At 32.3% G+C, this 14,996-nt stretch overlaps 1 protein-coding gene across 1 annotated transcript in view; it reads right to left on the bottom strand.

Annotated features, from left to right (window-relative positions):
• LOC107750138 (nidogen-1-like) overlaps positions 1 to 14,996 on the bottom strand; it is a 38,875-nt gene that overhangs the window by 20,637 nt on the left and 3,242 nt on the right. The window contains exons 2-10 of the mRNA XM_016565405.1: positions 10,663 to 10,971; positions 9,420 to 9,640; positions 7,697 to 7,992; positions 7,469 to 7,603; positions 6,193 to 6,444; positions 4,777 to 4,977; positions 3,333 to 3,566; positions 1,480 to 1,617; positions 920 to 1,048 (exon numbers count right to left, since the gene is read on the bottom strand). Of these exons, the coding sequence (XP_016420891.1) occupies positions 920 to 1,048; positions 1,480 to 1,617; positions 3,333 to 3,566; positions 4,777 to 4,977; positions 6,193 to 6,444; positions 7,469 to 7,603; positions 7,697 to 7,992; positions 9,420 to 9,640; positions 10,663 to 10,971 (1,915 nt within the window). The remainder of the gene's footprint in view (positions 1 to 919; positions 1,049 to 1,479; positions 1,618 to 3,332; positions 3,567 to 4,776; positions 4,978 to 6,192; positions 6,445 to 7,468; positions 7,604 to 7,696; positions 7,993 to 9,419; positions 9,641 to 10,662; positions 10,972 to 14,996) is intronic.

Here is a 14,996-nt window from a genome sequence, read left to right as displayed (position 1 = left end):
AACGGCAGTGTACACATTTTATATATATATATATATATATATATATATATATTATGATTTAGATTATGTTTAGTATATTGCGCGGTTTTTTACAAAGTGAACATTTCAAATCAAGAAAGAAAGGAAGAAAGAAAGAAAGAAAGAAAGAAAAGGTTACTTGTGACTAAATCACTCGTTCAGTATTTCTAGGTGAATCTTAATACCTCCAAATAAACAGAAATGAATAAGATATTTAATATTGCTTTAAGAAAATCCATTATAGGGCTGTTACGATGTTGTGCTTTTAATGACAATTTACATTTTAATAAATAAATGTAATATTACAATTAGAATTAAAATTAGATGATACATTTAGTAAATTCAAATATCAAATATGCATTACATTTAAATATTGAATACATTTAAAACTTAAATCAATCTATTACATTTAAATAATAAATCTAATTAATTGTTAATTGAGTATGTTAATTTTAGATAAATGTGCAAATAAAGTGCAGACGGCTGAAATAATGAGCAACATCCTCTACTGGGAATTCCTCCTAAGGTCTTTTTTTTCCTCAGAAAGATCAGAAACAAGGGATTTTGTCTCAAATCTCCATTTTCTTTCCATTTAATCTCAACCTTGTCTTGGAAAAAACAACAGAAGATCTCATTCATGGTTTTTCTTTCTTACAGAAGACCAGATATAAACAAGGGACGTGGTTTCTAAAGTCTTCCCATGAAAATCGAGTCTTCTGGTTTTATTTAGATTATATTTAGTCCATGACTTTAGAGCTGGTTTAACACTGTGGACATTCTATGATGCAAATCAGCTGCTTTGTATTTTAAAATCTAAATATCAGGGGGATTCTGTCAACAAATAACGGTGATGAATACAAACAGACATAAACACGTAGTGACTCGTGAGACTCTGACGTACCAACACACGTCTGTCCGTCGCTGGCGAACTGGAATCCATCCTGGCACTCGCAGCGAAACGTTCCCGGCTGGTTATTGCAGACGGCGTTCGGCCCACAGATCTGAGGAGTGTCCCTGCATTCATCAATGTCTGATGAGAAAAGAGAAGCTGACCAATCCTGAGGATTTCCGCAAGCTTTTTTAGACTTTGCTTTAATGCTATCTTAAACAAAAAGACTTCCTCAGTCACATTCTCATGAATTACTAACGACGATACAGTCGGTTCTCCTAATTACTGCTCTTTAAGATACCATCTGTCCCGTTTTTGTGTAATTTCCTTTAAGCAGCAAGGGATGGGTCACATCTGTAGAGGTCTGGGCAATTTTGACGTCTGATTAGAAGACTGTTTTGGAAACAGCCCCCTTAGGAAGCCAAGCAGTAATTTCATGGACAAAAACTCAATTTCCCTTCAGAAGGAAGCAGATTAGTGGCCCGTTTTAAGAGGGAAATGAAACAGGAAATTGTTTTAATTGAAATGATGGACTGAGGATTGATTTAATTACGCAAAATCTGTGATGGTACCATAGCAAGTGCGTCCGTCTCCAGTAAAGCCCGCGGCACATTCGCATGTGAACTGGTTTCCTTGTCCGGGTCTGCAGACGGCATTAGTGTCGCAGCCGTGTCTGCCAGTGAAGCAGGCGTTTTCTTCCGTTTGTCCACCTGCGGATGTGGTATAAAAATCAACTGTTACTTCCCCAGAAGATCCATTACATACATTCAAAGAAAAATGTTTGTTTTTATCTCATAATTGAGAGTTTCTATCTCACAATTCTGTTTTTCTCGCAATTCTGAGTTTATATCTCACACTTCTCAGTTTATATCTTGAAATTTAGAGTTTATATCTCACAATTGAGTTTGTAACTCACAATTCTGACCTTTTTCTCACAATTCTGAGTTTATATCTCGCAATTCTCAGTTTTTATCTCATAACCGAGTTGATATTTCATAATTGAGTTTATAACTCACAATTCTGACCTTTTTCTCACAATTGTTTATATCTCACAATTCTGACGTTTTTTCTCACAGTACTGAGTTAATATCTCACATCTCTCAGTTTATATCTTATAATTTAGCTTATATATCACAATTGAGTTTATAACTCACAATTCTGAGTTTATATGTCGCAATTCTCAGTTTTTATCTCATAATTGATTTTATATTTCATAATTGAGTTTATAACTCACAATTCTGAGTTTATATGTCGCAATTCTCAGTTTTTATCTCATAACCGAGTTGATATTTCATAATTGAGTTTATAACTCACAATTCTGACCTTTTTCTCACAATTGTTTATATCTCACAATTCTGACGTTTTTTCTCACAGTACTGAGTTAATATCTCACATCTCTCAGTTTATATCTTATAATTTAGTTTATATATCACAATTGAGTTTATAACTCACAATTCTAAGTTTATGTCGCAATTCTCAGTTTTTATCTCATAATTGATTTTATATCTCACAATTGAGTTTATAACTCACAATTCTGACCTTTTTCTCACAATTGTTTATATCTTGCAATTCTGACTTTTTTCTCACAATTCTGAGTTTATATCTCATAATTGAGAGTTTTCTATCTCACAATTCTGACGTTTTTTCTCACAGTACTGAGTTAATATCTCACATCTCTCAGTTTATATCTTATAATTTAGTTTATATATCACAATTGAGTTTATAACTCACAATTCTGACCTTTTTCCTCACAATTCTGAGTTAATATGTCGCAATTCTCAGTTTTTATCTCATAACTGAGTTTATATCTCATAATTTATTTTATATCTCACAATTGAGTTTATAACTCACAATTCTGACCTTCTGACCACAATTCTGTTTATATCTTGCAAGTCTGACTTATATCTCACAATTCTGAGTTTATATCTCATAATTGAGAGTTTATAACTCTTTAACTCGGATAAATGTTTTCTCGCAATTCTGACCTTTTTCTCTTAATTACGAATTTATATATCGCAATTCAAACTTTTTTCTCAAAACTGCACGTTTGTATCTCATAATTCTGAGAACTCGCAATTGCAAGTAAAAAACTAAAAATGTTGAAATAAAAAGTAGCAATAAGTAGAAACCGCATAGTTGCCAGATTGGGAAGAGTAAGTAAAACTCTGGGCAGAAAAATTTATCAATTTAAGAGAAAAGCTCTGATTGGGGATTTAAAATCATGGTTTTAATATCTGGCAACTGCAAGCATGAAAGCTTGTGGAGGCTTGTTACCAATGCAAGATAATGCAATTGTCAATTGAAACATTTCCAGGATAAATAAGGCAAATTATACTTAATTAAGAGAAGCAGAAATCTTAGTCATGATTAAAATACTATTCATCGTGCAGCCCTAGGCAAAATATTTTCTCAGATCTGCCCTTACCATTGACGTCTCCAATCTTGTTACTCATGGCGTAACGCAAGAGCTGTTCACCCCTATCATACATGACGAACACCTGGTCGACATTGAGCATCTGTGTGGACGGCAAGGCTCTGACGACTTCATCGTGCTGGCAGCCCTGAAACGTGATGGTCTCTCTGAATTTGTAGCTTCTGCTTTGGGTTGAACGGTCCTGCAGATTGATCACATACTCCCGTGTGGATGAAGCGGTGATCACTGACAGAAGAGTCACACGAGTCATTAGGTTTCATAATAGGACTTAAACGCAAAGCATAACATATTGCTAAAGGAGATACTTCGCATCATGCATACTTACTGCATACTCACGCATGTTTTATCATCCATACTCATGTATGTTTTATCATGCATACTCATACATACTCATGCATGTTTTATCATCCATAATCATGCATGCATGTTTTATAATGCATCCTCATGTATGTTTTATCATCCATATTCATATATCCTCATGCATGTTTTATAATACATCCTCATGCATACTCATTCATGTTTTACTCATACATACTCATTGCATGTTTTACCATCCATATTCATATATACTCATGCATGTTTTATAATGCATCTTCATGCATGTTTGATCATACATATACATCCTCAAGCATGTTTTATCATGCATACTAATACATGTTTTATAATGCATCCTCATGCATGTTTTATCATCCATATTCATACGTCTTTATGCATGTTTTATCATGCATACTCTTGCATGTTTTATCATGCATACTCTTGCATGTTTTATCATCCATACTCATGCATGTTTTACTCATACATACTCATGAATACTCACATATGTTTTATCATCTATACTCGTGCATGTTTTATCATCTATACTCATACATAATCATGCATGTTTTATAATGCATCCTCATGCATGTTTTATCAAGCATACTCTTGCATGTTTTATCATCCATACTCATGCATGTTTTATCATCTATACTCATACATAATCATGCATGTTTTATAATGCATCCTCATGCATGTTTTATCAAGCATACTCTTGCATGTTTTATCATCCATACTCATGCATGTTTTATAATGCATACTCATACATAATCATGCATGTTTTATAATGCATCCTCATGCATACTCATTCTTGTTTCACTCATACATGCTCATGCATATTCATGAATGTTTTATAATGCATCCTCATGCATGTTTTATCATGCATACTTGTGCAAGTTTTATCATGCATACTCAAGAATGTTTTATCATGCATACTCATGCATGTTTTATCATGCATACTCATACATACTCAAATAAGTTGTAATATGCAAACTCGTGCATATTTTAGAATGCACACTTATACATACTCATTTTTGTTTTATTGTTGCATACATTATTGTATTATTATGCATACTCATTACTTTTTTATGCATACACATGCAGTCATGATGGTTTGACTCACAGTTGGTGCTGTACTGGTAGATCTCTGTGTAGGGGTCAATCTGAACTGTGGCTCCCTGAGGAACCTCAGGAATCTTTCCTTCAAGTTTGGTGTCAACCATCAGGTGGTCGTGCTCATCAATGCCTTTGAACTCCTGAGAGATAGTCAACCTTTCCCCGCCAGGCTGGAAGGTCACGTCGGCCTGACGTCTGAACACTCCGCCTGACAGACAGGTCAAAGAGGGAGTGTGAGGCTGTATCACCGCACAGCAAACAACTCAAACCGATGTGTCAAAACAGAGAGTTCACTGAAAATACACTGATTTTAAAACAATTGTTTATCAAAAAATATTTGCTGTATTCTGGCTCTGCTGCTCTTCCATCACAACGCATCTTACAGCTTCCTATACATCTAACACTCCATCATTACAAGTTTAAGTGCTTTTGCACCCAAATAACTGCTCTGAAAATGTCATGCATGTTTAATAATGAAATTAGAAAGGGAAGTATTACTAGTACTCCTACATCCAGTAGTGAATGATTTCATCTGCATATGTCATAATAGAAAATAAAAGGAAAGACGATGAAGATTTAGGAAATACTGAACTATAAAGAAAGACGTCTAGCTATCTAAGTCAGGAGTTTTTAATGTTTAAGATACCAGCCACAGACAATCCTAAAATATGTATGCAGCTATATATTTTTAACGTATAAAGACCCCATTTATATTCTAAAAAAAGTATTAAAAAAATAAATACATGTAATAAATACGTATAAAATATTTGGAAAATAATTGGATTCAACTCACTATAGTACTGTACTGTTAGATGTATTATTTATTTATTGTATTTTTTATTTTAATCATTAATTGTTTTTATTTATTTATTTGTTTGTTTGTTTTTCCCAATTTATCCCTTGATCTAAATCAATGTTGTCTTAGTATCACTGAGATACTAATATAGTTTTTATTAATATTTAGATTTTTGATTATCAGTATTTCTTCTTTTATTTTTATATTTCCATTCTTATTTGCAGTAAAGTTTTAGTAATTTTGTTGTGTGTTTTTTGCCTTTTTTAATAGTTTTTGTTACTTTTATAGGTGTTTACAGTACATGGATTTTATTAAATTTTATTGAATTTTAGTTTTAGTTATTTTAGTACATTAAGTAAATCAGGTTAAAATGTGAAATATTGTCTCGCCAATAAGCTGAAGTAAGCTTTTTATATTTTATTTTGCAGTTAACGTTTATTTTGTAATGAAGACGTTTTAGAGGATTTTTATGTTTTTTTTTTTTTTTTCAGTTTTAGTTAACTATAATAACCCTGAGCTAAATAAGATCTCCTTTACAATTTTTTATTTGCTAAAAATGTTAAAAATGTGAATTCAGATGGCTCTTTTTGAGGACTTCTCATTATATGAATTCTCTGAGAATCTCACCAATGATGCTGAAGCCGTTCTTGAAGCCCGGCTGCTGAAGTGCAAAGGCCCAGCCGATGATTCCTCCGACGGACGACAGCGGCTGCAGAGAGAAGCCAACGATCGCTGGAATGGCGCTGATGGCCACATACGCTCTGCCGTCATTCACCACCACATACGAGTGGAGATCGTTACTGGCGAAGTCCACGGGCACCGGTGAGTTTCCCACGGACACCCTGCCGCTCACTTTACCGTTCATCCTCTGAGGAATACCTGTGAAAGATCATCAGACATCATTATGACTGTAGCTGTTCTCAAGATTCAGATCTTACACTGAACCCAACACAGTACAAAAACTGTCTAATGTATGAAAGTAACAAAAATTCCATTTAACAGATTTCAAACATGAACTCTATTAATATTACCATAAATGGCCTAGCTTAACAATATGATTAAGGTAAGAGAGACTGAAGATAAAAAATAACATTTTTGACAACAGCAGATATGTGTTTACCAGCTCAACATGAAACATGTATTCATTTTAGTCATACTGTATTCAAATAACACTTAATTTTTTGTCCCAGAATACGACTGAGACAGTCTTTGATGTCAACAACAAATCATATGTGAAACATTGTTTATTCCAATAAAGGGTTTGGGAGTTGATGAGAACCTACTAATTAATTTAATTAGAAATTTTATTTTTATATGTAAATATTTACATAATTGTAAATATTTGGTTTAACACAAACAAGTGATTTAAAAAAAATGATAAAAATGTCAATTTAAAATAAATATTTTTTTTCATTATAAAAATAACAAGAAACAACCAAAAAAATACAGTTTTATTTGTTTGTCATGTAAAGTCTATTAGTCTTTTTTTTTGCTGTACAAAATATACTTGATTATTTTTTATTAAATATTGTGCATTTTATTACTTGCATATATATATATATATATATATGCAACAATAATAATAAAATAATAATATATAATGTATATGTGATTAATTAGTAAAAATTTTTAATTGATTGACAGCACTAATATATATATATATATGCTTTCTAAATACTAATAAATGCTCATAAATACTAACAATAAAGCACTTAATTTTTTTTTGTGTCATGTGACCATTAATGTGTTGCTCATTAATGTGAATGTGTTGCTAAATTTTTTTATAATTTTTTTATTATTTATTATTTTTCTCTGCTGTCAGTGATCATAACCCACCATAAGAAAACATTTCTTTAACATAAATGAAACCAATAACAAGTGCAGTCCATTATAGAGGCATTACCATCAGGAACACACTGAACCCCATTGCCGTAGTATCCAGGTTCACACTGGCAGCATCGTCCGCTCGGATAATTGCTGCATTCACCAAATTTAGAGCATTTCTGTCCACCACATTCACCGGAGTTGTATGTAAATACTGTATGCAGAAAAAGACAAAAAAGGGATAATTTCAGCTCAAGAACAGTACAAAGTTGTATATTGTTCAGGTAAATAAACCATTCATGCTGACCGTCAACCTCGATGTTGTCTTCATTTTCGATTTCCACGACCGCCAGTCGTTCAGGTCTGTACTGAACCGTCTGCACCTGGAAGGGTGGAGGATGTTCTGGACGATCATAAACTCCATCCAGGTTCTCCTGCTGGACGTCAGGATACACCGGGTGTTGATGGCTGGGCTTTCTCGTGCTCTGATATTGGTGGGAATCCAAAGGTAAGTCTGGCACTTCTCCAGGAGCGACGTCTGTGAAGTAAGGGAACGTTCCTATTTTATACACCCACACACCAAGCTTTCCGGAGTTAGTCTGCCTGGAAAAGACATCCAACAGCATTATGGGAAAACATGGTCAAAGAACACTTACACTGCTAAAGAGTGGACATGCCACCAAAACATTATTAGTTCACCTAAAAATAAAAATCCAGTTGCTCCAATGGAACATACTGTAAGAAGAGACCTTCACAAAGATCTTTTTCTTTACAATTCATAGTGAATGCACATCTGTCCAGCTCCAAAAATTACAAAAACTACCAGAAGACTAAATACAATAAGACTATAAGAAAAAAGTAGGCCAAACTGCAAAAAAAAAAAGATTTTACATACTTAATATTTTGTCTTGTTTTGTCTTCCATTATAAATTTCAGAAAATTCTTAAATCAAGACATTTAATTAAGAAGGAAAATGACTTTAGATCTTAGATATAAACAGATATAGAAATAAATCAACAAAAGAATCCTTAAATCATCCCTAAATACATTTACTTGTTAAGCAAAAATAGTTAAGATATTAAGTTTTGTTTTATGAAAAATGTATCAATTATGAAAAGTTTATGCATAAAACAAGAAAAAAAAATGTCTGTCAGTGAGGAAATAAAAATCAACTTTCTTTTTTTAATTAGTTTTATATTTTTTACCCAATGGACATATTTTCTCTTGTTCTAAGCATAAATTCACAAAATTTAGATTTTTTTTTTTTTTTTTAGAAAACAAGACTTAATATCTTAAGCTTTTTTTTGTTTCTCTAGTAAATGTATCTTGATTAAAGAATGTTTAGATATTTGTACTAAAGAAAAACCATTTTTTGCCGATCTCGATAAAATATTTTAGCTCAAAGCGGTTAATAATTAAATATGCTTGATTATTTGATATAAACATTCTTAAATCAATTAAAAAAAATCTTAATTTAAGATATCAAGCTTTGCTAAAAAATGTATCAAAATTAATTAATTTATTAAAGTTTATGCTTAAAACAAGAAAAATATCTGTCAATGGGGTCAGAAAAATAAAAGTGTTTATGTACTTTTTTTTTTCAGAAAACAAGAATTCATATCTTAAGCATTTTGCTTCTCAAGTAAACTTTTCTTGGTTTAAGAATGTTTCGATATTTGTTCTGGAAAACAAGACAAAAATACAGATTTTTTGTATTTCATTCGACTGAGGAACAGACGCTATTCACCGAAACTGTCCTCTATTGCAGCTCTCAAATATCATTCTACATAAAGCTATTGTATGCACTATACTTCTACGATTAGTTTAAGGAGCATTATGGTGTTTTTTGGTCCATTTTGGAGTTTGTGACGAGGTCATGATATAATTGTGTAGAAAAGACCCGCATGAAGCGTCTTCCACTTTTCAGTTTCACAGAAGAAAGAAAAAGATTTGGAGCATCATTAGGGTGAGTACATGATGACAATAATTATATTTAGGTGAACTCCAGCACTAACAGCAACCAAACTTACTCAGCCAAGTTCTTGACAGACGCCTCGGTGTCGTCTGTGATGCGATAGTACGGCCCTTGCTTCTTATAAAGCACTAAGTATGTCTTCTGTCCTTTACTGAAGCCGGCGTGCATCGTGCAGCTGCTGCTGGTGCTCTGGAACTGCATCGCCTCTCTCGGGTAGAGAAGAATCGCATAGGACTTCGTCTCCAGAGAAGCGATGACCAGCTGAAACGTATGTCGCTATAAGGATAAAGAATATGATTTATTAACTCTTTGAGTGTATTTGTGCACGATCAGTTAAATCCATTACTCTTATAATTCACACATGCAGCAATCTGCAATGACACAGCCATTGGAAGTCATTCACCTTCAGTGAAAGTCGGTGATTTTATTGAAAAACGTATATTATTTCAGTTAGTTGCCGAAGCAACATTTCTCCTTTTTGTGTAGTTCAAGTTAAAATATTAAAATTACCAAAACTAAAACTGACATAAATATTAATAAAACTATTCAGACATAATGACTAAATGACTAAAACTAAAATATAAAATTAAAATAGTAATAACATATTCAAATTATATTAATTAAATTAAATAAATGTAAAAAATTTTTTTTAAATATTAATTATACTAAAATAACACTGGATTTTTCCCCACTTGTTTTTAACTCTTTTATATTTAAAATAAGTGCAAAGATCTGCAGTGTAAAATATTTAAAATAAAAAAAGATTTTAAACCTTGAAACGCGACAAATTGACTAAAACTTTAATAAAAATGAAAACAATATAAAAGACCAATTCCAAATATTAATAAAAACTGTAATAGTATATTAATTACACTAAAATAACTGGATTTTTTCACTTGTTTTTAACTAAATTTTATATTTAAAAGAAGTAAAAAAAAGTCTTGCAGAGCAAAATACATTATATTAATATATTCAAAATACAACCTATATGAAGTCTTAAATCTTATGCAATTATACTTTAATTAAACAAGTTAAAGCTAATTAAACTTGCAATTTGTAAATATTTTAAAATAACTCAAAAAAATTATTTTTAGGAATATGAATTTTGCAGTACAAGTGAGTAGGATGCATGCATTATTAATAGTGATGCATTTTTTTTAGGTCCAGAACATACACAGATTTGCATTACCAATAAAGCAAGGCAACCAGCAGTAGAAAAGACCAACAATACATCAATGAAAAATGCATGTTAAAAATGGCTGTATGTGTGAACGGCCCACAAGTAAACTGAACCTCACTCTTCCGGTGGGCTCCAGTCCATCTCCTCTGCTCTCGGCCCGATGGGACGCCACATCCACCCATGTGACCACCACAGCGCTGATGGGGTTCACCACGTCATCCTCAGGGAAGGCTCTGTTGATGTGATCGGCCGCCTGCCGTAGAAGAGCCGGACTGGAGTCCTGGCGGAAGAACACCTTTCCTACTCCGTCGCTGGTGTCCAGGTCGCCCTGCAGAGCAGCGATCATCCCAAAAGCAGCCGGCATGTTACCCAGATACTCGGATTCTCCTGCTGGCTTCTCCAGAGCAACAAAGCCATTGGTGTTGATCTAAATGTGAGAGACAGAAGAGATAGAAGCAGATGCTGGCAACGGAAAACCATAGCCATAACAAAAACACTACAACATAATTATTTTTAATGACGTTCAGTTTGGTTAATGATTAAATCTACAGCACCACTGCATGTGAAATTGTGTTTTATCTGAATTATGAGTTAACAGTCTGAATGTTATGAGAGAAAGAATGGATGCTGAAACATAATACAATGGCATCTTTCAAATTGCATTGTCAGACGCCTAACAACAAACATACACAGCGTGATCAGTGTAGTCTGATTCACAAACAAATGACTTATTTTTAATGACGTTCAGTTTGGTTAATGATTAAATCTACAGCACCACTGCATGTGAAATTGTGTTTTATCTGAATTGAATCTGAATGTTATGAGAGAAAGAATGGATGCTGAAACATAACACAATGGCATCTTTCAATTGCATTGTCTTGCTGGTTGCACGCAACAACAAACATACAGTCTTGTGAACAAGTTCTTCTTGATAAATCGGTTTTGAAGACTCAAGTCATCATTTGGATCAGTCAATTGGACCTGTTGTTAGGTTACTCAGTTATAATAAAGCAATTCATTGACTACTTAAAACATTATAGTACTGTACAAAATGTGTCTAAAATATAGTAAGTGCCCACTTGCCAATTATTTAGGCAGGAGAGCACTTAAAAATCAAGGAAACAGAATCGTGAAGTGGAATCAGAATCTGAAATCACTGAATTCCTTATGATCTCTATAGTTGACTGTCTAGAAAAATGGGGGGAAATGATAGGAATTAAGTATATTAAAAAAATAATAATAAAAAAAATACAAAAATAAATAAAATTAAATTAAATAAAATTAAATTAAATTAAATTAAATTAAATTAAATTAAAGTTTTAATTTGAATGACTTATTTGATTGAAAAACTTAATGAAAATAAGAAATGTTGCCTTGGCAAATTACTGAAATAAAATACCTAAACTGAAATAAAAAATAAAACAAATAACTATAAAGACATATAAATATAAATGGATATAAAACTACTAAATGCCAAAAACACACAGCAAAATGATTACAACTTTAACTAAAACATAAAATTTTTTAATAAAAACTATTATATTAATTATATAAAATAAAAATAACTAAAATAACACTGGATTTTTTTCCCCCCACTTGTTTATTATCTCTTTATATTTCAAATCAAATTAAATAAAACAAAATTAAATAAAATAAACAAATCAAATTAAATAAAAATAAATGCACATTAGAAAAGAGCTACATTAGTTCCCTTCTTACTGAAACCTTTATATAAAAACAGAGTAAATACTCTTGAAATGTGCACTGAAACCAACAGAAACTGAGTTGGGAGTTTGTGATGGTTTAGGGAATAAAGTCCATTGCCAAACACCTACATATGTACACACAAGTGTAAAATCACAGAAACTATCTTAAAAACTAAAAACAATACTGGTCAAAACTCTGAACTTGCAAGGCAATACGAATGACAGCAAAACATTTTCATCTGATGACTGTGACTTATTTTGTAGATAACAAGATAATAAAGAGGACGAAGCAACAAAGTTTCCATGTGGAGTCCTGGAAATCTCTGCATACAGCAGAATGAGCAATAACTATAGTCTTTTTAGCATAGCCAAAATGAAATCAGACAACCTGATCTCTGTCTTATACTTGACCAGATTCACTGATCCTGTATTATGGCTGGAGCGTGTCGTTTCTGTGCTGCAAAGTCACCCAAGAGAATTGCAAAAATAATGACTGTTTTCAAAGAGGTTTCCGTGTGGCTCATCCTGGTATTGTTCACCTATTGTTTCATAAATACTGTGTACGTCAATATATGGTCACATGCTGTAAGTTGCTTTTGATAAAGTGCCTGCTAAATGCATTGACTCAATTTGCACATGTTACTGCACTATTGTTTTTTTTTGCACATAAGTTAATACTGTACATTCGCATATGTAGATACCATATACATAGTCTATAGTTCTATTTTCACATTCTATATTTCTACTCTATACTCGCATATATAGATACACATAGTCTATATTTCTATTTTTTTCATAGTCTATATTCCTACTACTGCAGCATAGTTTATGTTTCTTACATTGTATGTATGTATGTGTGTATAGTTTGTGTATGTGTGTGTATAGCATTGCACTGTCTTGGCATTCATTGTGGACAGCAAAGTAAGAATTTCATTGCTCAGGGAAACTTGTTTTCCTCACTGGGCATATGACAATAAACGCTTTGAATCCCTGAATTGATGTAAATACTGTATAGTAAGGATTTACAGGCATATAGACATCAGCATCAAAACTCCTCTGCCAATATGGTTTAATTACAGTCATCTTTGTACATTCAAACAAGTACCATAGCAGATGATTAAAACTGAACAGCTGCAAAATGGACTTTTTAAAACAGATTTAACATGAATACAGTTTAGTGAAGAATGAATGAAGAAATGTTTCAGTGGTTTAATAAGGAATGTCATGCACATTGTTGAGCGTTTGTACAATGACTGTTCAGCACTTCACTAAAACAGATGTGCACGCTTAGACTACATTTCCAGATGTTTTTCAAACGCTACAACACACGCACTTTGTATTCAGCTGGAGATCCTATAAATCCTGATGAAGGAAAGTTTCATTCCTTCTTGTGACTTTGTCATTCATTCAGTCTGCTCTCAAACACTGGAGTTATTTCTGCTTTACAAAACAACAACAAAACATCAGGTACTCAAAGATACAGCCATGAATTCTGCTCAAATATCCATGGTAAGAACCACAACAGCTCGAAAAAGGAAAAGGAAATTGGCAAAGGAGAGCTGTGGGAAAGGAAGCATTCACGGGATTGTAATTATGAATGTTTTTGTTAGTCGAGTGAGTCCTCTGAGAAAATCCTACATACAGATGCAGAAGTCCTACAAACACATTGTTGTGTCTGGGTCAATCTGACCCATGTTTGATTAACTGGTTAAACTATTAATTTCTTCTTAAAATTGGGTGACTTTTTCTCATGCATGCAAAGTTTAGACACAGATATTTTTAGAAAGGCTGTACAGAAATTATGACCTCAAATTGAACCCCATTGGTGTCCATGCAATTTGGCAATTTTGATAAACACTAAAGAATGAGGTAAAAAAAAAAAAAAGAAAACCTTTATAGTAACTTGTCAAACACTAAAATATGAAACACATGAGAAATATAAGACTCAAAGTTTACTCAAAACTAAGACTTGTTTTCTGAATCATCCACTGGAAAACTACTGTTTCTTCATCTAGTTGAGTTTCACAGCCTAAAATTCGGCCAAATGTTGTTTTTTCCATTGCTTTTTTGGATCTAAATAATTAGACTGTTTCAGCACTGAAAATAAATGTGAGAAACCCATTTCACCCTCATATATACAGTATATATATATATATATTAGTGCTGTCAGACGATTAAATAAAAGTTTTTGTGTGTGTATACTGTGTATATTTATTATGTATATATAAATACAAACACATGCATGTATATATTTATGAAAAATATGTTATATTTATATATTAAATATATTTATATATAATATAAAATATAAGAATCTGAATATATAAATGCATAAACATGTAAATATTTTCAAAATACATACTGTATCTGTGTGTATTTATATATACATAATAAATATGTGTGTATATATATATATACACACACACACACACACACACACATATGTACTGTATATGTATATAAACAACATTTATGTATATGTGTATATATATATATATATATATAACCCTGGACCACAAAACGAGTCATAAGTAGCACGGTTATATTAGTAGCAATAGCCAAACATACATTGTATGGGTCAAAATTATCGATGCTTTTTTTAATGCCAAAAATCAATTCATGTTCCATGAAGATATTTTGTAAATTTCCTACTGTAAATATATCAAAATTGAATTTTTGATTAGTAATATACACTGCTAAGAACTTCATTTGGACAACTTTAAAGGCGATTTTCTCAATATTTTGA

Source organism: Sinocyclocheilus rhinocerous, unplaced genomic scaffold (genome assembly GCF_001515625.1).
Source record: "Sinocyclocheilus rhinocerous isolate Xijiao unplaced genomic scaffold, SAMN03320098_v1.1 scaffold1822, whole genome shotgun sequence".
In the NCBI taxonomy this organism is placed as follows: domain Eukaryota; kingdom Metazoa; phylum Chordata; class Actinopteri; order Cypriniformes; family Cyprinidae; genus Sinocyclocheilus; species Sinocyclocheilus rhinocerous.
Note: the sequence above shows the minus strand (reverse complement) of the source record. Positions and strands in the feature narration are given on the sequence as shown.